This window comes from Rhinolophus sinicus, chromosome 13 (assembly GCF_057876585.1).
Source record: "Rhinolophus sinicus isolate RSI-liver-muscle chromosome 13, RSI-T2T, whole genome shotgun sequence".
In the NCBI taxonomy this organism is placed as follows: Eukaryota; Metazoa; Chordata; class Mammalia; order Chiroptera; family Rhinolophidae; genus Rhinolophus; species Rhinolophus sinicus.
The window spans coordinates 34,304,617-34,324,727 of record NC_142513.1 but is presented as its reverse complement, the minus strand read 5'-3'; the positions used below and the strand labels follow the sequence as shown (position 1 = coordinate 34,324,727).

The following is a 20,111-nucleotide window of genomic DNA, read 5'->3' as shown; positions in this document are numbered from 1 at the left end:
TTCTATTTTTGTTCCCAAGCCCCACATCTGTAACTTTCTAGCCAAAATGACTATTTTTAAGGAGATTCCTCAGGATGCTTTAGCTTCCTACATTGGGTTTGGAAGTTAGTCATCCTTGCTGTTTTCATTGAGTCTTATTTTAACTTTAAGAGTCCCTGACCTTGAAAGGTTTGGATGTTGTAAGAAAAGTATAAATTACATTGGTCTTACTTTTTTGTGTTTAGATATATCCTTCAGAATTTGGAAAGGAGAGGATGAAGGAAGAGCAAGCTCAAGGACCAGTAGAGTTATTAAGTATTCCTGAAGATGCCCCTGAAAAGGACTGGTATTAAATCATTTTAGATAATAAAACTAAACCTCATAAGTTCATGTCACTATTTCAGAATTCTGGTCATTTGAAAATTAGGACTTAAGTTTATACTTGTGCCATCTATGGTTAAAACCGGTTGCAAAGCAAATTAAAGTCTTTCAGAAGTGGCACATTATTTCAAGGATATTTTGTGTGTGTATTTCTATTTCTGTATTCATGAAAATAATTGCTGCAGTTTTGATAAACATTTCATGATTAAACTGATTTAGAGTTCTCAGCTTCATTGCTCTGAGTTAGTAAGTTATGCTTTTTTTCTAAGATGTTGCTTCCCATATAAGTGACATTGAAACTCTATTTGTCTTCAGATTATATAGTTTTTCTGATTTGAGGATTAAATAGAAAAATAAAAGAATTAAAAAGTTCTTTGATAATCTAGTATAGTAAAAAATCAAGGTTGCCTTTAAACCACTAGGTGGAGCTATATGTGCACTTAATAAAAACGGTTAAATATGTTGGTGGCAGATGAAAGCCGATAAATACTCTCAAAGAATATGTTGTAGTTAAGTGAAATTAAAGTTATGAACATTTACACTTGACAGCACATAATTTCTTTAAAATTAGAGCTAGTGCTTTCCTAGTATATTTTATAATACAGCGATTGTCCATTGGTTTTACTTGAAAAGGGTATACATGGTACCAAAACAAACAAAATAACTATTTTAAGGATTAGAATCATGGGTAAGCACATGTAATTCTTATACTCTCCTTTTCTAGATACCAAATTACAATCAAAATACCTAGCCTGTACCTTGCCGAAATAATAAATTGAACTTAAGTATTTAGTATATAGTGTTCATAAAGGAAAAGTCATGAAGAAGGATGGATTGGTATGAAGGTTGTAATAGATTTTTTTGAAACAGTTGCATTTATTTTTTTAAGGGATATAAGTATTTGTGTTCCTGTAAAAGTAAGCTTGACAAGTTTTTCCTTTTAGGACCTCTAGAGAAAAACTGAGAGATTATCAATTCAAACGACTGAAGTACTATTATGCAGTAGTAGACTGTGATTCTCCTGCAACAGCGGCTAAGCTTTACGAGGATTGTGATGGCCTGGAATTCGAAAGTAGCTGTTCATTCATAGATCTAAGGTAACCCAGTGTGTATCTTACCAATTTAATCTTGTAGTCCAACATGATTATAAGAAGTAAAATATTAGAACTGGTAGTGCTGTCTGTTGTTTCATGTTCTAAGAGAGGATTTTTTGCTTTTGGATGAACTCTTTCTTAGGGAACATCATCCTTAAAGAAAATTGGAATGAGAAAATGCTGAAGTATTATGTATGAGTCACCCCACATTTATGCATATAGAATATGTTGGCTGTGTTTTTAGGATGATGGGTTTATACATAATGATGCTTCTTTGCAACTGTCTTTTAGAACTAGGAACTAGATGAAGTAACTTTTTAAAAAGCATTGAAGTGGGGGTATAGGAATTTGCTAATAAACGGGCACCTCTAGATCTGTGCTGTCCAATATAGTAGCCACAGTCACTCAAACTTGTTAAATTAATTTAATTAAAAACTTCAAATTCATGTGCTTAGTCGCACTAGACACAGTTCAAGTATTTAATGGCCACATGTGGGAGAGCAGACATAGGACGTTGCCATCATCACAGGCAATTCTATGGGGCAGTGCTGCTCTAAATGCTGCTCAGTGAATGGATGGTGTCGCTGACATTGTCTTCAGGGTTGGGAATTATTTTCACTACATGTTTAGGCTTCCCTGACCCAGAGCTGAAAAACCTGCGGAGGCTGTGAATGTCAGTTCTAAGGAAATGGGAAGCTGAACTACTGCATCATTTTATCATTAGCCTCATCCTTTTGAACCCCGTAAACCATTCTACTGTGATACTTTTCAATAGAAATCACTTCTTTGTATCCAGGTTGGTTGGAGGCTTTGTTCTCAAAATGAAATATTTTAGGGAAAAAACGCATTAATTCATAGTTACCAAGGCTTTCATACTTCAAAGGCATCCCGACTGGTAGAAAAATGCAAATAAAAATTTTTGAATTGATAATTTGGGATAAGATTTTAGCATGCTTGTGTATATAGCAAGAAGGGCATATCTCATGAGGCAAGCTATTTACTCCTCTTTTCTGTTAATTTCAATAGGAGGTGTTTGTTTTGAATGTGTAAGTAGTAGTTACCAAATATTTGTTAGAATGTCAAACTCTGGTATTATGAATTCATGTCAATATGTTCTTTTCAGGATTGCTCTGTTCTTTCTGTTTTCTTTTGGAGGCATTTCTCATGCAGTGTTAGAATCAGACCTAGCAGTACCTAGAAAGTCAGATCAATAACAATAGAAAAAATTTACATTCCGTTTTATTTTGTCATATATAACATCAGAAAAGAAAATTGAGTGTTCTACTGCCATCCATTTATCTAAGGAAACTTTTTTTCATATGCCCCAAAATATAAAAGCATACATATTAATAACAGATAAAAACATTAATCTCAGGTATTTGTTTTTTTTCTACTAAGTGTGTACAAAAATGTAGCTGGAGGAGGATATTATATAGATGTAATGAACCTTAATTATCCATTCTTCTCCCGCCAAAATTATTTTTTTTTTTATTGGGGATGGGGAACAGGACTTTATTGGGGAACAGTGTGTACTTCCAGGCCTTTTTCTTTTTCCCAAGTCAAGTTATTGTGGAGAGTGCCGTTCAGCTTCAAGTTGTTGTCCTTTCAGTCTTAGCTGAGGGTGCAGCTCAGCTCCAGGTTCAGTTGCCCTATCTAGTTGCAGGGGGCAGAGCCCACCATCCCTTGCAGGACTCAAGGAATTGAACCAGCAACCTTGTGGTTGAGAGCCCACTGGCCCATGTGGGAATCGAACCGGCAGCCTTCGGAGTTAGGAGCGTGGAGCTCTAACCGCCTGAGCCACTGGGCCAGCCCCAAAATCATTTTTAATGGAATATATAGCATATGCTTTGTGTGTATGTGTGTGTGTGTGGAATAAAATCTCTTACATAAATTTAAAAATCTAAATATATTAACCATTGATTACTTAACTCTGCTCCACCTCACCCCAATTTCTTAGCCTGATGCTTAAGAATTGTCTAACAATTATAGTAGCTAATTTACATTTAACAGCTATTTGTGGAAAAAAAATATAAGATAATATTAGGATTTTTCAGTCTTGAAGAATCAACCTTAAGCTTTTCCTTATATTCAGTGTATGAAACTTTATATTTAGAACACTTACCCATTAATAATTCTATTTGATCTTCACAATATCATGTAGCAAGCCAGTGACTGCACTATCTGGAGTTTAGGGTTTTTTGAAACATGAGGGACCCATCTGTGTTTGCACCTGACTCATATTAGCTGACTCCTAATGCAGGGTTTCTACCTACACCGAGTTCACTTAAATTTATTGGAATTACAGATTTATAGCTTATGAATTTCAGAAATTTTGTGCCAAGGTTATTTCTAACATTGTTTGCCTCATCTACATGTGTGTTCTGTAGAAACTTTTATATGGTATGTATAAACTATAACTAATTAGAAGAGAATCTAAACTCTGGTTGTTTATTACTGCGGCATATGTTTAAATAAGTTTTATTTTTTCTTTGTTTCTTAGGTTTATACCAGATGATATTACTTTTGATGATGAGCCCAAGGACGTAGCCTCAGAAGTGGATTTAACAGCATATAAACCAAAATATTTCACATCTGCTGCAATGGGAACATCAACGGTATTTCTTAACTTTTAAAAATGTGTAGCTAGACTCTTGCTTTAAGAAAAGACTTTGTGTATTATTTACTTATAACATCTTTAGAAATGGAAAGTACTCAAAATTTTAATGCACAAGTACAAATAAAAATAAGACACAAGTGTATTTGCATTTGTATCTACCTCATCCATTTGAACCTATTTTCAGATTTTTGTTACACCTTTAAACCCGAGTCAATTACCTGAGAATGTTTTTTCTCTTCTTTCTCATACACTTTCATTGAACTAGATCCTTTAATAAGTAATATGTCAGTTATTAATATTCTAGGGAATAGGGGAAAGGCAGTAACAAATTACCTCAAATTATAATTAGAACTAAAAACACATTTTTTCCTGCAGATATGATACCAAATTGTAGAAACAATTGAAATAGAATAATTCAGGACTATTAGATGTTACATTAATGCTTAATAACAAATAGCCAAAAGATTTCTATTAAATCAGCTTGTTACTTAGCTACCTACCTTCTCCCCTACCCCCACCATTAAGCTATCCACAGCTGGACTCTGCAGCAGCCATACAGGCTTCCCACAGCTTTTCCTGTGACAGACCACCATGCTCTTCTGAGGACAGGCTGGTGGCAGAGAGAGGGACTTTTGTATCTGTCACATACTGTGGTGGGCACTGTGTGGCCTTAATTAGTTACTGAGTGTAGTAAAACCCCACTATTATGCAATAAGTAGTCTAAAAGATTCGGTCACATAAAACGTAGAGTCATGTTATTTTCAAGACTGAAAAATGACCAGGACAAGCCTGTCCAGCCAGCCAGTCTGGAGTTCCTAGGGTCTGGCTGTATCATCCACATCTGTCCCAGTTCCAGCAGTGGTTTTGTGGTCATCAGCTCAGGCTTAATTATCAGCATAGGGATAATTCTGAATCCTGTGACTAGCTAGTACTTCTAAGACAATGGCAGCTATTTTAAGGATCAGATTCCTTGGTTAATTAGTACCTATTTTGTTCTGATCTGGGGAGATTAGCCTGAAGAAAAACAAGGATGTGAGACCCACCCTATGATAAAGATAAAAGCTCTAAAAGGAATGGGGGCTGCCTAGAAGATAGGATAGACCCATCATGTTTTAGATGAATTCCTGTAATATGGGGGTTTACTCTATTCCAACCAATAGATGCCTTTCTCATCAGTGGCTATTAATCTTCTTTGGAAAATGGACCCCGCTGAGATTGTGCTGAAAGCTTCATCCACAGATTTCACATAGTGTGTAGCCCTGAAATACCTAGAATTCCAGGTGAAAAACATGTTTTCACTGATTCATAATAATGCTAACTTTTTCACTAGTGCATTTTTAAAATTTCCTTTCACCACAATTTATCCACACCCTGATGATTCTTTTTTCTCAATAATGGAGTGCTTTGCATATAGCAGAGAATTAGTAGGAGAAAGGTACAGGTTAATAGAAATGGTTCCTTTTCCACAAGGATAGAATATTTTTTGTTAAGCATGTCATTTATTATTTGTTTTAGCATGTCTTAACTTTTTTAGCTTACTATTAAACATATAAGTTAATGACAGATATTCTTAGACACGTTTGGGTGACTAACACTGCCATTTTTATTTGTTTTTGTTTTTTTTTCATTGGTGAAAGGTGGAGATCACTTGGGATGAAACTGATCATGAAAGAATTACAACACTCAACAGGAAGTTTAAAAAGGAAGAGCTTTTGGACATGGATTTTCAAGCGTACTTAGCTTCCTCTAGTGAAAATGAAGAGGAAATAGAAAAAGAGCTACAAGGTAGTTGTTAATCTTCTGGTGTTTTTCATATAAGCATTTGGGTGCCTAACCTGGACTTGCTAATGGAAATGTGTCTTTGGCAATAGTTTAAAAGGAAGTACCAAACTAATTCTTAAATTGTCTGCAAAGCATATTCACATGTACAGTATTATATACAGCTTAGATAGTAATTGAAATTTTTATAAAAAAGTATTTTTGTAGCCTGAATTTCTTTAACTATAAACATTTCCTTTAAAACTCTGACCTAACTGAAAAAGCCTGGCCTTTTAGATTTTTCATAGTTCACATAGTTATGCACTCTCTTAAACTAGTAAAATGCTTTACTCTCCCCATCTTTTAAACTAAGAGCTTTTTTTTGGATTGATTGAATATTTATTTTACATTCCATTTTTCTTCTCAACTAGTTTAGAAAATGGACTGTTTCTTTTCATTTAGTAATTGTCCTAGAAATTATGACTTGCATCCTTAACTTAGAAAAATCTAATGATAATTAATATTTTTACCCTCCAATACAAGATATCTTAAAGCAGCTTTTAAGGTATCCTGTGTATTGTAATTCTAACCTTTTTTTTAACTCCCACAGGACATTAACATTACTATTTTGTACTGTCTTTGTTTAAATTTCACCACATTTCCCCCACTTCTTTTCCTCTCTATTCTTTACTAAATCTCATACTTCTATCTGGGATCGTTTTCCTTCTGCCTTAACTAAATCCTCGCTAATTTCCCATGGTTTCTGCTGGTGTCAAACTCTCTTGAGTTTTTGATAAGTCTAAAAATGTCCTTATTTTGCATTTATTTGTGAAGATAATTTTTACTGGTAAAAAGTTCTAGGTAGACAATCCTTTCCCACCCCACATTAATGATAATATTCTGCTGGTTTCTGGCTTCATTGTTGTTTTTGGGAAGTCAGCCATCAGCTGAGCATTTTTCAGTCTTAAAGGTTGTCTGGATATTTTTCTTTGACTGATTTTAAAGTGTTCTCTTTCTTCTACTCTTGCAGTTTTACTGTGAACTAAGAGTAGATTTCTTTTTATTTACTGTGTTTGGAGTTTGTTCGGTTTCTTGAATTTCTGGCATGATATCTTTCATCAGTTTTGGAATATTCTCAGCCATTACCTATTGCAATATTTCTTTTCCCTTTTCCTGTGACTCCAATTAAATATATGGTAGATCTTTTCACTGTAACTTTCATGTTTCTACTCCTGTGTATTTTTTTTAATCTATTGTCTCTCTGTGCTGCATTCTGGATACTTTATTCTGACACATCGTCCAGTTCACTAACTCTTTTTTCAGCAGTGTTGAATCTGCTGATAGACCTATACGTTGAATTCTTAATTTTGTTTATTGCAATTTTTATTTGCAAAAGTCCTATTTGGCTATTTTTTCAAATCAATAGTATCGCTTTTTATTATTTTCTACTCATTGCAGATACTTTGAACGCTTTTATTTTTATAAACAGAGAAAGCATGTTTTGTAGTCTGTCTGATAATTTCAGTATTTCAGATATTTTTGGGATGATTTCTATTACTTTACAAGGTATTTCTGTTTCATTTACTTGTGTGCCTGGTTAAGTTTGTGTGCTGATTTGATATTTGAGGTGAGAGTATATCTCATCAGAGAATGTTCATGTACTCTGGTTATTCTGGGGACACGTTACTCCAAATTTTAAGACTTCAGATCCCTTGGACTTTGTGATGCAAGTCTTCATGAGGGCTGGATTACTTCTGGTTGAGCATTGCCCTGAATATAGTCCCCCAGGTCCCTGCTTAAGACAGGAGTATTAGTTGAAGTCATCCTTTGTGGTCTTTAACTTTTGTCCTCTAGGCACTGCCAGGCTGCCAAAACTGTAGTTTAGTTTCACAGCTGTTCTTTTGTGTATCAGTAAATGCTCTCGGGGTAAAATAGGTCTTAAACACTGGAATTCTATCTCTAGTACTCCCTTCTCTTTGATATTAACTTGGTAGTTCTTCACTAACTTGTCACTTATTTGAAGTTTCCTTTTTTTTTTTTTTTTTTTTTAATCAAATCCCTTTAAAGCTTTTAAAAAGATTGTTTAGATATTCAATCCAACTTCATGTCTTCAGTGAAAAGGTTGGTCTAAAATATCTAGCTCGCCATTGATGAAAGCAGAAGTTCTCAGATTATCTAGATATTAAAAATTTTTTTTGATTATTGAAATGATCAGTGGTATGTTTTAAAATATGTATATGTATGTATACATATGTATATGCTGTTTGCGCAAAATAACTCATTTTTTTTAAAAATGGATTCGGAACATCCCTTTCTTCTGTATATTGGATCTGGCTCTGTCTGGAAATTCTGTTGCTTGATTGTGATTTATTAGCAGTTTTTGGTTGATACCATCTCCCTGGTGTCTTTACATCTTTATTCTTATCTAATAGAAGAATTCCCAATCATGCAAAATTATGAGTAAGAGGTTTAGTGCTGACAGCAAATGGAGAATCATAAATGTTAAACATACATATAAATATTCTAAATTAGCAGGAATGAATATTGTTGTTTTTATTTGTAGTTTAATGTTTTCATAGCTGTCCTTTTGGTTTCCTTTGACATATATATTGCTTTTATAACCTGCATGTGAAATTAAATAAATCCTAACATACTGCTTCAGTAATTATCATAGGTCCATTAAACCTTAACTTTCTTAAGATCCTGTGATTGGGCTATTACCATTCCTTTAGACTACTGAAGATATTGCTTCATTTTTCTAAGTTTTTCATAAAGTACTACTCCTGAACTATGTTCCACACGTGGAATGGAAAATCATGTTTAATTGTTCTATTTTCTTTGTTCAGACATCTCATATTAATAAAACCACATAATTTCTTAGGCATTTAATAGTCTTTGAAAAAGTATATGATTTACAGTGGTAGTTATGTTGGGCACAAAAGCTTTCACATTTTTTGTAAGGCCTCAGTGGCTGTTGCTTGTTAATTTCTTTGGCATTCCAAACAATTGAGTGCCCATTTTATTTCTAGTGTTACACAGAGCAGCCAAGTCCTTTTTCGGCTTTTTTCAAATAGCCTTTATGTCTTTTTCCCCTATAGATATACTAACTTATTTGTATTTTCTTTTTATTTGTACGCCTATATGGTCATTTAGCATGTTTCTGAAAATTCTGGATAGTTTTTCTTCGCTAGCAGCTCTAAGATAAAGAAAAAAAGAGGATATTCCATGTACACTTGTGAAGATTGAGTGCACGTTTTTCAGATAGCTTTCTTTGATTGGTTTGAGAGAATTGACCTAGATTTTAAAATGACCTTGACATTAGGACAACTAATATTGTGGAAAAATAAGCAGTAATTTGTCAGTATATTGTTAAGATCTTGGGCTCTACTGGTTTCAAGTCCTGAATTCACTGCATGGTGAAGTTATATAGGTTAAGTTTTCTTAGCCCCCGTACCTTTCTTTCCATAGCTATGAGATGAGAATCATAATAGTACCTGGATCATGGCTGGAAAGATCAAGATAATGTACATAAAGTGGTTAGCATACTAACTCATATCATGTATTTTTACTTATAAAACTTTAAGGATTAAAGTCTTTTGTTTGCAATCTACTACGTACTAAAATTTTAAAAGCATGCATTTTTCTACAGTATTTTAATTGACTGCAAACTTACTTTAATCTGTAATTTGTACCTCTGTTAGATGCAATAATAGTATATTTGAATGCTTTAGAGTTACTGGATGTTCCTGATGTTGTTTGTAAGAGATCATAGCAGGGCTCCTTACTATTACAATTTTATTTTTCACTCCTTATATAGTGTTAAAGCTTTCACAAAGTATTGTCCTTGAATTGGGAAAAAACAGACCTACATGAATTAGCCTACATTGTAGGGCTTCAGAAAGTAAAATTTTAGTACTGGAAAAAATCAATTTAAAGTAGGCCATCAGAGACTTACCACTAAAATTTCAACCTGGAAGGAGCTTGCTTCTAATTATGTTTTCAGAAGTAAGCTTTTAATAGAAAGAAATACATTGCCATTTTGTTAATGTGTTCCTGATGTTTTATCCATTGAATTACGGGATACATGACAGAATTCCATCCAACATTATTATTGTGGCACAAAGCACAAACAGGAAAAAAATGAATTTCAGCTGTTTGAGTGAAAATGTAAAAGTGTGATAGGATGGAAAGAATGTCCTGGACTATTTTTTATTCATTTAGAGAAAAAAATAAAATAAAAACATTTACTTAACCAATCTTTTTTCCATATCACCTTTTTTTAAGATATAAGGACAATCTGTTAACATTGATGTTTCACAGCTAAATGCTTAATAATGTCAGACATTTTTAGTGACTGGTTAGCCATAACTCACAGAAGAGAAGGTCTTCTTTATTCTGCTTCTCAATTTTTCTTTACTGGGAAATTTAGTCAATTCAGTAAGTCTGTATGTTTTGCATTAAAACCCAGGTTCTTATTTTATGTTTTTGCCTTGGAGAATAACAGTGGAAATACAGAGCAAACAAACCTTTCACGTATTAGTTTTCTTTGGTATTTGTTGCCCATGAATTTTATACTGTTCCTTTGTATTCTGATTATTTTTATAAAATTAGGAAATGGAAATGTGAATATTTTTCCACACAGGAAAATTAATAAACTTCCAATGTATTCATTTTTAATCTTAATGTATTAATGAGATCCTGAGAATAAGCGTGCTTGCTCACCATCAAATGGAAAAGACTCATTATTCTTCGTTTTGGATTACAAGCAACTTCCTTTATCTGTCTCTTCAGAATGAACAGCTAAATCAAATGCATCCCAACAATGTTTAGCCTCCTTTTATTGACCATAACATTTTAATGCCTCTGTAGTGGATGGTGGAGGACAGAAAAGAGGGATAAAATGTCATTCTTGCTGTCTTGCTTAGAGGGACCTGAAGTTTGAGGATGTTGCATGACAGTAGAATTATTTTGAAATGTGAATTTTAGTAAAAAGGGAGATTCCCAAATATACTACCATGACAGTGCTAATATTGCAACTGATTTTATTATAAACAAGACCTAAGTCTTTGATTCAGTTAATTTAATATTAAGATGTTCAAGTCTGATTTTGATATTCTGTTGTTACAGTATGTCTGACAACATCTTTTAGGAGGATGCTGGATTGACTGAGATTTATACACTGGAGTTAGATGTGAATTATTTCTGTGTGTTAAATGAAATTTGTTTTTTTTGTTAGGTGATGATGTAGTCAGTGTAGAAGAAGATGGGAAAACAAAAAAAAGTCAGAAGGATGATGAAGAACAAATTGCTAAGTATAGGCAACTCTTGCAAGTTATTCAAGAAAAAGAAAAGAAAGGCAAAGAAAATGACATGGAAATGGAAATTAAATGGGTTCCAGGTAAGAATTAGATATTAACTAAATGTTCACTGTTTTTCTTTATTTTAGGATGTTGAGTCCATTTTAGATGTGAAGGAAAAGAAGATTAACTCTTCTTTGGAAACATAAACTTTAAAAATCTTATTTTCCAGGAATGTTTTTGGGAAGAAGTTAACATGGTATTTGCATACATCATTTAATTCACTTAGGGACTAGTGTTTTGACTCTCGCCAGCTTATTCTTGGTTTCTTGGATTTACTAACTACAAATTATTCCTGTCCATTTATGAAAGTAAACCTTTCCTAGGTTTGATTCCATTATTCTCAGGATATAGAAACTTGAATCCAGGTACCATGTGTTCTAAAGTCATAAAAACTTTTTTCAAAATATGTGATTCATAAGTGGACTTTTCACCAATAACCCCTACTAGACCTTAATTAGTGAGGTTTCACTAACACAAAATATGATACATAGTTTTCCATCTCAATTTTGCTGTTAATACTCAAAAAAGTATAGCATAGTAAGTGGTTTTTATAACTAACTTGAACCATTCAACAATTTTTTTTAGAGTAGTACAATACCAGTTTAAAACCACATCAAAACTAAACTAAGATAAAAGCTAGGATAAACGAGGATTGTTTTATACTATATGCATTTTTCAGCACTCCTGGGCAAATCAGCATGTACCTTTGCAAACAATATTATTTTTGCAGATTACTGCTTTTTACATATATATGTATATCTTTTAAAGCTAGGTATAATTTTTGACAAAGGTTAGGTTATTTTAGCTTCTAGATGAAAGAATACTATGAGTTAGTATTAGTTAATTCGTACTTGTAACGCCATTGCTTATAAATTAAGTATTCTGTATTCAATTATTTCTGCTTATTACAAGTAGTATATTTTTGCACTGAGAGTAAAACATTTGTTTGCATAGGTTCTTTTTATTTGGGAAGAAACTTAGCATATTTTAATATTTGAGAATAGATTGACTATTGTAGTAAATTTATTAGGATGGACACATGTCTCCTGCATATTCCTGTAGGAATGCAGTACTATGTTGTAACCCATTTATTTTAAATGTTTGGCCTGTGCAAGAAGGGATGGTAAGAAAAAATGAAGGTTGGTAGCGTTATCAATATAAACAGTGGTTGAGAGTTAATTTAGCCCGAATAAGAAAAGCCTAAAAAGTGACTTAATAGTTATTTTCAGATACTTGCAGGCTGAATATGTAAATGAAGACTTAATCTCTCTTATTACCTCAGAAATGAGTGCTTTTGCCAGTGGATAAAAGTTAAAGGAAAGTAGATTTCAAAATAATATAAAGAGGAAATCTCTGTGTTGTTAGAATTTCCAGAAAAAGAGCACAAAGCCTGCTCTAAGGGGTTGAGCACCTTTTGTCAGTAAGTCTCACAACAAGGACATACAACCATACCACTCGGGGATGTTTGTGAAGAAACTTTTTACTTGAGGTCCTTGGCTTTATTATTCCAAGAAATGTTGAATTCTATCTTTAAAGTCAACTATATTGTAATTGTAGCTTAATTCTAATCCTAGAATGAACTTATGAAGATATTTTAAATGAACATATTTTCAGTTGAAGTATTCAGTTGGGTATTTGAGAAAGATTTAAAATTAACTTAATTGAAAACTTTTATAGAAAATATTTTAAAGAGTTACATGGCATGGACCAGATCTAACCTTTGTCTTTATTGACACAGTTAGGTAATGCAAATACCAAAAAGTGGTATTTACTCTTGGGTCTGTAACCAGAAGATTTAAGCAATACAGTTTTCCTGAGATAAACCTCCCTGGGTCATTATGTGTTATCCTTTTTTATATATGTTTAGACTCAATTTAGTAATGTTTTGTTAAAGATTTTGCACCTGTGTTAATGAGGAATATTTGCCTATAGTTTTCATTTCTTGCAGTGTTCTTGGTTTTTGGTATTGGTAATCCTGACCTCACGAAATGAATTGAGAACTGTTCCCTTTTCTATTTAGCAGTACATTTTTTATCTTGACTCTTTTATTTGGGGTGTAATATTATATTAATGTCATATAAAATATTTTAAAATGTAAAGAAAAATTATCATCTGTAATTCCATTACCCTAATTCAGCCACTAAGTGATTATGTAGATTGTGGTTTAATTGATCCTTTCTCTATTGTTAAATATTTAATCATATTTCTAATTTTTCACAACAGTAGACCTGTGGCATTGAAAAGAAATGTGACCTAAGGCTGTTACTGATTCCAAACCCACAAATATCAGTACTTTCTTAGATCTCTTCACTTTCATCACCAGCCAAATAATTGGCATGCTATTTTAGGGATTTTAACTTTTTAAAAACAATTTTTTAACAAAGACGCTTTTCTTTCTTCCCCCATTTTAGAAATGGCTCTATGCATGGTGAACTAGTAGAGACCACAAGGAGAAGCTAATGCTGGCAGTCAGCCTCACTTACTAGTTAGTTACGTGACTTCCTCACTCTCACAGCAACTTTACATATGCTGTGAATCAACCTGTGGTTCTCTCACAAGCTGTTTAAACTACCAGTGTCAAAACCCAAATTTTAAATCTCAGATGCCAAACATCTAGGATGTTATAAAAAATCTATAGCTTTTTCCATATTTTGAATTATTTTCGTAGGATAACTTCCCAGAAATGGAATTACTAAGAAAGGGTATGAACACTTTTTGTGTTTAGGGTTATTGCCAAATTGCTTTTCAAAAGGGTTGCACCAGCTTATAATGCCTTCAACAATGATAAAAGTGCTAGTTTCTTGGAATTACCAACATTGTGTATATATTTTTTACTGTTAGTTGAATGGAGGACAATTGATATTCTGATATATAATGCGTTTTTAAATCTTTAACTGTATTAGTTTTGAAGGCCCCAGAAAGGGTATTCTTACCTGAGAAATCTTGACATGTACGTGCACACAAGTGCGTTCATATACATGTGTGTAAATGTAAAGGGTCTTTTATATACTAGACATGTTAAATGAGATAAATGATCCTTCAGGACCTCAGTTTTCTCATTTGTAAAGTGGACTAATACCTTTCTTGCTTAATTTGAGTGTTTGTAAAGGAACCTTATAAGCTACAGAGTACTAGTCATGTCATATGTGTATTTTATTGTATTTGTGTCTTCAAAGAAATGTGTGTTCCCAGTAATAATTGCCCTGAACCTCAGGACTTTCGTGATGTTATACTTCAGTAAACCACAGAGGGTCAGTATGAGATTATACTATATGATTCATGGGTTTTTCTGTGGCTTGAATTTCTAAAATATTAAGCTCTTCAGAAAAATAAGTACTCTTAGTCATTAACATTTCTTGGAGTATGGTTTGTTTTTTAAAAGGAATTTTAGTTTAGCTATTTAAGTGTCCTCTATTTTTACTTTGGATTATATAGTATAGTAACATCAAAAGTTTAATTCCTTAAGGGTAAATATTAAGGGAGGCAGATAACAGGTACATGAGTGTAACAACTCTTTTTATTAATAGATTAGTTCCTTATGAAAATGTGATAATAAACCTTATTAATTAGAATTATAAATAAGTAAAAATGTTGAATTATAAGATTTTTTAAAGTAAGTTGTAATTCATTATTTTGACATATACAGAGTAATATTTCCCATCTCAATGTGTTGCTAAAATGGCATCCTTCCTGACTCACTTTGATGAGTAGAGAAGGTGATGCGTGTAGTTAGCATATTGGGCCTTCATCAATGAATATGCTTCATTAGAGAATCTGTTTTGTATATACATGAAGCATAATTAGTTTTATCTCTTATATGCTAAAAAACCTCCCCTATATTAATAGTTCAATTAATCTACATAATAATTTTGTGATAGGTAGTGCAAACTGTGTATAAGTAGTATCTTGGAAATTTAATCCAGAATATGAGGAAATGATGACATGTTTCTTTGTTTATAATCTTAAAAGAGATTAGATATGATAAAAGTCCTCTTTCTTAGTTATCTCTGGTTTAATACACCCTGGTGAAAAGGATAACTGGTCTTTTTTCTACTCAACATCCTTCAGTACCCCAACTTTCCTTCAAATACTTAATGTGTACCTACTATATGCCAGGAACTATTCTAGACACTTTGTAACAAAACATACAAATACTTGACCTTATAAATCCTATGTTCTAGTGAAGGGAAGACAAACAAGTCTCTAGTAAGAAAAATATTGAGCAGAGAATAAAGAAGTAGGGGTCAGGAAGTAAGTCATGCAGAGAAAAGTGTGTGAGCAGAAGGAATAGCAAAGGAGTGGCCTTGAAGCTGTAGCTTATCTATCATGTTTGAGGATTAGCAAAGGTGATAAGATCTGACTTATTTTTTTTGCAGTTTTACTGAGATGTAATTGACATACATCACTTTATAATTTTAAGTTATATAGCATAATGGTTCAACTTACTATATTATACAGTGATCACTGCAGTAAGTTTACTTAGCATCCATCATCTCATATAGATACAATAATAAGAGGATCTGACTTATTTTTAACAGAATTATTCTGGCTGCTATCTCGAGTGTAGATTAAAGAGGAAGGCAAGGACAAAAATGGGGAGATCAGTCAAGAGGATATTGCAATAATCCTGAGATAATAAAGATTGTGGGTGGAACAGGTTTGCAAGGGAACCTGAAAAATCCCTTTTGGTCACAAGTTAAGTTTAAGATACCTACTAGGTATAAAGGTAGACATACCTAGGAGACAGTTGGATATACAATTTAGAGTTGAGGGCCAGAGATATAAATTTGGGAATCTTCATTATATAGATCTCTGAAAGTGAAGAATACCAAGAGAGTGATTATAGGTAGAAAAGAGAAGAGGTTCAAAAACTGATCCCTGGAGCACTTCAGCATTTAGAGGTTGAGGAGGTAAGCAGGGACCATCTAAAGGAAGCTGAGGAGAAGCTACCAGAAATGAAGAAGGGCATTTAGAGTTGCAGGGTATCTCGACAGCCAAGTGAAGAAAACGTTTCAGTAAGAAGATGGGTCAATAAAATGGAGACTAAAAATGGCCATTGGATTTAGCAATGTAGAGGTCTTCAGTGATACTGAACAGTTTTGGTGGAATGCGAAAGATGTGAATGATATGGGTTCAAGAGAGAATGAGCAGTGGAGTTGGACACAGCAAGCACAAACAAGTCCTTTCTCTAAAATATTTGACTGTTAGAAAGCTGTAGGCATCGTGACATTTCATCCCTAAAAAATACTTCAATGGGTAACTTCCAAAAACATTCTACGTGAGCACAATGCCATTATCATGCTAAGGGAATTTAATATTGATAAAAATAATAGTCAAATTTCTCACTCATTCCAACAATATTTTTTAGTTCTTTCCTGATACAGGATCAGTCAATTTTACAGTAGCTTGCTTATAGAACACCCACAATTTGGATTTGTCTGTTTCCTCACAATTCAGGTAAAAGCTTTTGGCAAGAATTCTCCATAAATGAAGTTGTGTGCTTCCCATTGCCTCATATCTATCAAGAGCACATAATGTCAATTTGTCCCATTATTTGTGCTGTTAAAACTTTGCTCACTCAGTTAAGGTGATGTCTGACTGATTTTTTCCATTGTAAAGGCACATTTTTTACTTTGTAATTGATAAGTGATTTGTTTGGGTGTATGGATATCCTGTTTTCCCTCATTTTACCTGGTAGCATTAGCTTTCATTGGTGATCACTTGCTTGAGTCTGTTATTGTTGGTTGCAAAATGCTGATTTTCTATCTCTATCATTCCTTCTACATTTATTAGCTAGCATTTCTAACTAATGCTAGTAGAGCTCCCACTCCACTCCTTATTTAGTTATTATGGACTCATAGATTGACAAATCTTGAGTTCTCCTGTAATGGGTTACAGAGGGATAGAAAAGAAACTGGAGACGGAAGTGAACTCGAGTCTTTAATATGGGAAAAATAACGGAATGCTATATGCTTCTGGGAACGATCCACCAGAGGCAGGAAGAAATGATGATGCAGAGAACATTCTATCATAGGCAAAAGGAGCTGGAACAATTTTGCACTAGTGGAGGAATTGGCCTTCAGTAGATGTACATGGACATTTCATCCATTGTAATCAGAGAGAAAGCAGCAAGGAACATGGTCACGGGTAATGGGTAGAAATGGTGGTGGGAACTTGGGGTACTCTTCTATTTACTTGTATTTTCTTAACGAGGTAGGAAGTAAGCTCATCAGCTGAGAGTGGGGATAAGGGAAGAGATGATGGTTTGAAAAACAAAAAGATGAAATAGTTGTCTAAGAGCGGCAAAGAGAGAAATTTAATAGTATTGCTGAGCAGCAGTAAGTGCATACTTCAAACTCATGGTCATGTGAAGTGAGATGAATCAACATAATTATGTTTTTCTTCAGCCACATTTAGTGGTGTAGTGTAAGAATGGCTTAAGGGGAGAGCTGGATTAAATGAGACCAAAAGTTTTGTCAACTAAGTATGACCAGACAAGAGCAGAGCAAGGGAATTGGAGGCAAGGGGGTGATTGTAATAATGTCTGTTGGGTTAGGAGGGAAATGAGGGTATATTGAGCATGAGGAATGGGGAAATAGTGAGAGAATTGATGGATTGTAAGTCCCTAGGAGACAGAAGAATTGTTAGCCTTCGGATACTAGAGAGAATAAAATGGAAAGATTGGCGCTAGTGGTTGAAGAGTAGGATACTTGAAATAAAATTATGCTGAGATTGCAGTTTTTGGTAATGACGTGTTCTGGGTATGATCCTTGGAGTGACTGACTGAGATGAGGTTGATGGAGTATAGAATAATAGAAGACAGTGAACTGTGAGGCCCAGAGTGTTGAGAGGGTCATCTGTGTGGATATTGAAATCACCAAGAATTTTGACAGGGCTAGTATTGGAAAGAGCAGCAGTGAGCCAAAGCTCAGCTCTTCAAGAAATGAGGGGAGTGACTGTAGTCATTGGCTGTCTGCAATAAAGAAAGATGGTAGGTGGTATAGTCTGGTAACATGGTTCAAAGTTGGGGGCTTTGGGGACGAGGGCTAGCCAGTGGATTGGAGTTGGCAGTGAGCAGTAGTAGCAAGAAGGACAGGCTATGGGAGAGAAAAATTCACCACCTAAAAGGGGTATAGGGGACGCAGTGTCTCCCGGGGAGAACCAGGTTTTGGTGAGACTCAGATTAGCTGGTGAATGGATAAGGAGGATTTTGTTAATGGCTACTAATGATTGAGTATGACTGATGTGTTGAGAAAGGGTGGGAAATATTCAGCACCTTTTAGAAGGGATGATTTGGAGGTTGTAGACTTCTTGTGGTGACTGACTTAAATGGGAATAAAGGGTATAATGAGATTGGTACTGATGGTCTTAAAGTGAAGCTATAATAATGGTGAGACTGTGAATGTCTTAGGAGAGATCTTGTCAGCAACACCCAAAGCTGTGGATATTTCCTCTTTCAAAGGAGTCATGGAAGTCAGCAGAGGAGAAGCAAGGACCCCTGCTGTCTCACTCTGCAAGAGGAGTCTGTCCTTTTGAGGCAGGAAGTGGGGGTGTAGATCTTCCGTACTCTATGTACTCTGTCTTCCACTCTTTACATTTGTAATTCTGTTTTTATTCTGGTGTCTGTTCTTTATCTTTTGTCCTTTTTTTCCTCCTTTATTCCATCTCCATTCCTCTGTTCAGTGTCTCACTGGGAAGCTTAACCACAGAGACATCAATGACATGTATCTATGGCCGTTGTATTTATTCTTTATTTAGAAATAAAATGGTTTTGAACCAGTGGCACATTCCTTTTGCTAGGCAGCCCAATTTTCAAACATTTTAATTTCAGACATCTCAAAACCTGTTCACTTTTTACTTTTGGCCATATATATCTCTATTTCTATTTATTGCCAATATATCCATTATTTTAAACATTCACACAAAAAATTTTAGGTTAGAATTTTTAAAATAACCAGATTTTTCAAACTCTGAGTTGAGTGTAGAGAAGAGCATTAACTAGAGAACGTGAACTTAAATGATCTGAAAGAATTTGCTGTTTGCTTCATATTTTGATGATAGGGAGAAAACCAGTTTGTAATGCACATTATTGTAACTTATACACAACTGGTAATTGGCTAGAATTTTAAAACTTAGCTTTGTGCTCCTTCCTTGAATCATCCAGTTAACAGGTTGACTCAAAGGGCTTTATAAGGTAACAAGCTGCAACTTTACTAAAATTTTATTGAATCATTTGCAGAATGTGTAATAAAAATGAGAAACAGCTAGGGTTATCTAAAAATGTTGCTAGCACATTTTCTCCATAGAGCTGCCAGTAAATTTCTCAGAATTTCCTGGATTATTTTAAAGATTATTATCTCTCAGTAATACTAAGATTTAATTTCAACAAAAAAAGTTTTTCCAAGAAGCTTAAAAAAAAGACCTAAAGCAAAAACTGATGGTATTTTTATACTAGTAATACTTTCAGAATATGCTAAAATGCCCATACTTATGAAGTTTCAGGTTAATTGGTCTGCTGTTTTAGGATCCAAATTAAACATGTAAATTGATAAGGGCTTCTGGTCCTTCCCTTTCTGCACATGTATCACATCAGTCGTACTTGTTTGCATCTTTAGCCACTATTTCCAGACAGTAGTACTTTTTTGACTTTGCCTTAGATTCCTTAGATTTACAATCTGCCCGAAGTCAGTTTAAGAAGAGAGAGCTTGTTTTATGTATTGTTTCCCACAGCCCACAACTATGCTGATTTGTTTGAAGTTGTGAAGTCTTTGGTCTTTAAAGCAGAATTTTTGCCTATTCTATTTAAGTTTGTCCTACGTCATCATTCTATATACTATTAATAACTGCCTGGCTAGCAAACTATTGTTTTTCTCCCACTTGTTCCATGTGTTATTCTGGCAGAATTCACCTAGACTACTTAAC

At 34.0% G+C, this 20,111-nt stretch overlaps 1 protein-coding gene across 3 annotated transcripts in view; it reads left to right on the top strand.

The window, feature by feature from the left end:
• ESF1 (ESF1 nucleolar pre-rRNA processing protein) overlaps positions 1-20,111 on the top strand; it is a 68,292-nt gene that overhangs the window by 13,393 nt on the left and 34,788 nt on the right. For all 3 annotated transcript variants that reach the window (XM_019752046.3, XM_019752045.3, XM_074317992.2), the window contains exons 5-9: positions 225-325; positions 1,305-1,457; positions 3,955-4,069; positions 5,709-5,856; positions 11,066-11,227. In XM_019752046.3, coding sequence (XP_019607605.3) covers positions 225-325; positions 1,305-1,457; positions 3,955-4,069; positions 5,709-5,856; positions 11,066-11,227 — 679 coding nt within the window. The remainder of the gene's footprint in view (positions 1-224; positions 326-1,304; positions 1,458-3,954; positions 4,070-5,708; positions 5,857-11,065; positions 11,228-20,111) is intronic.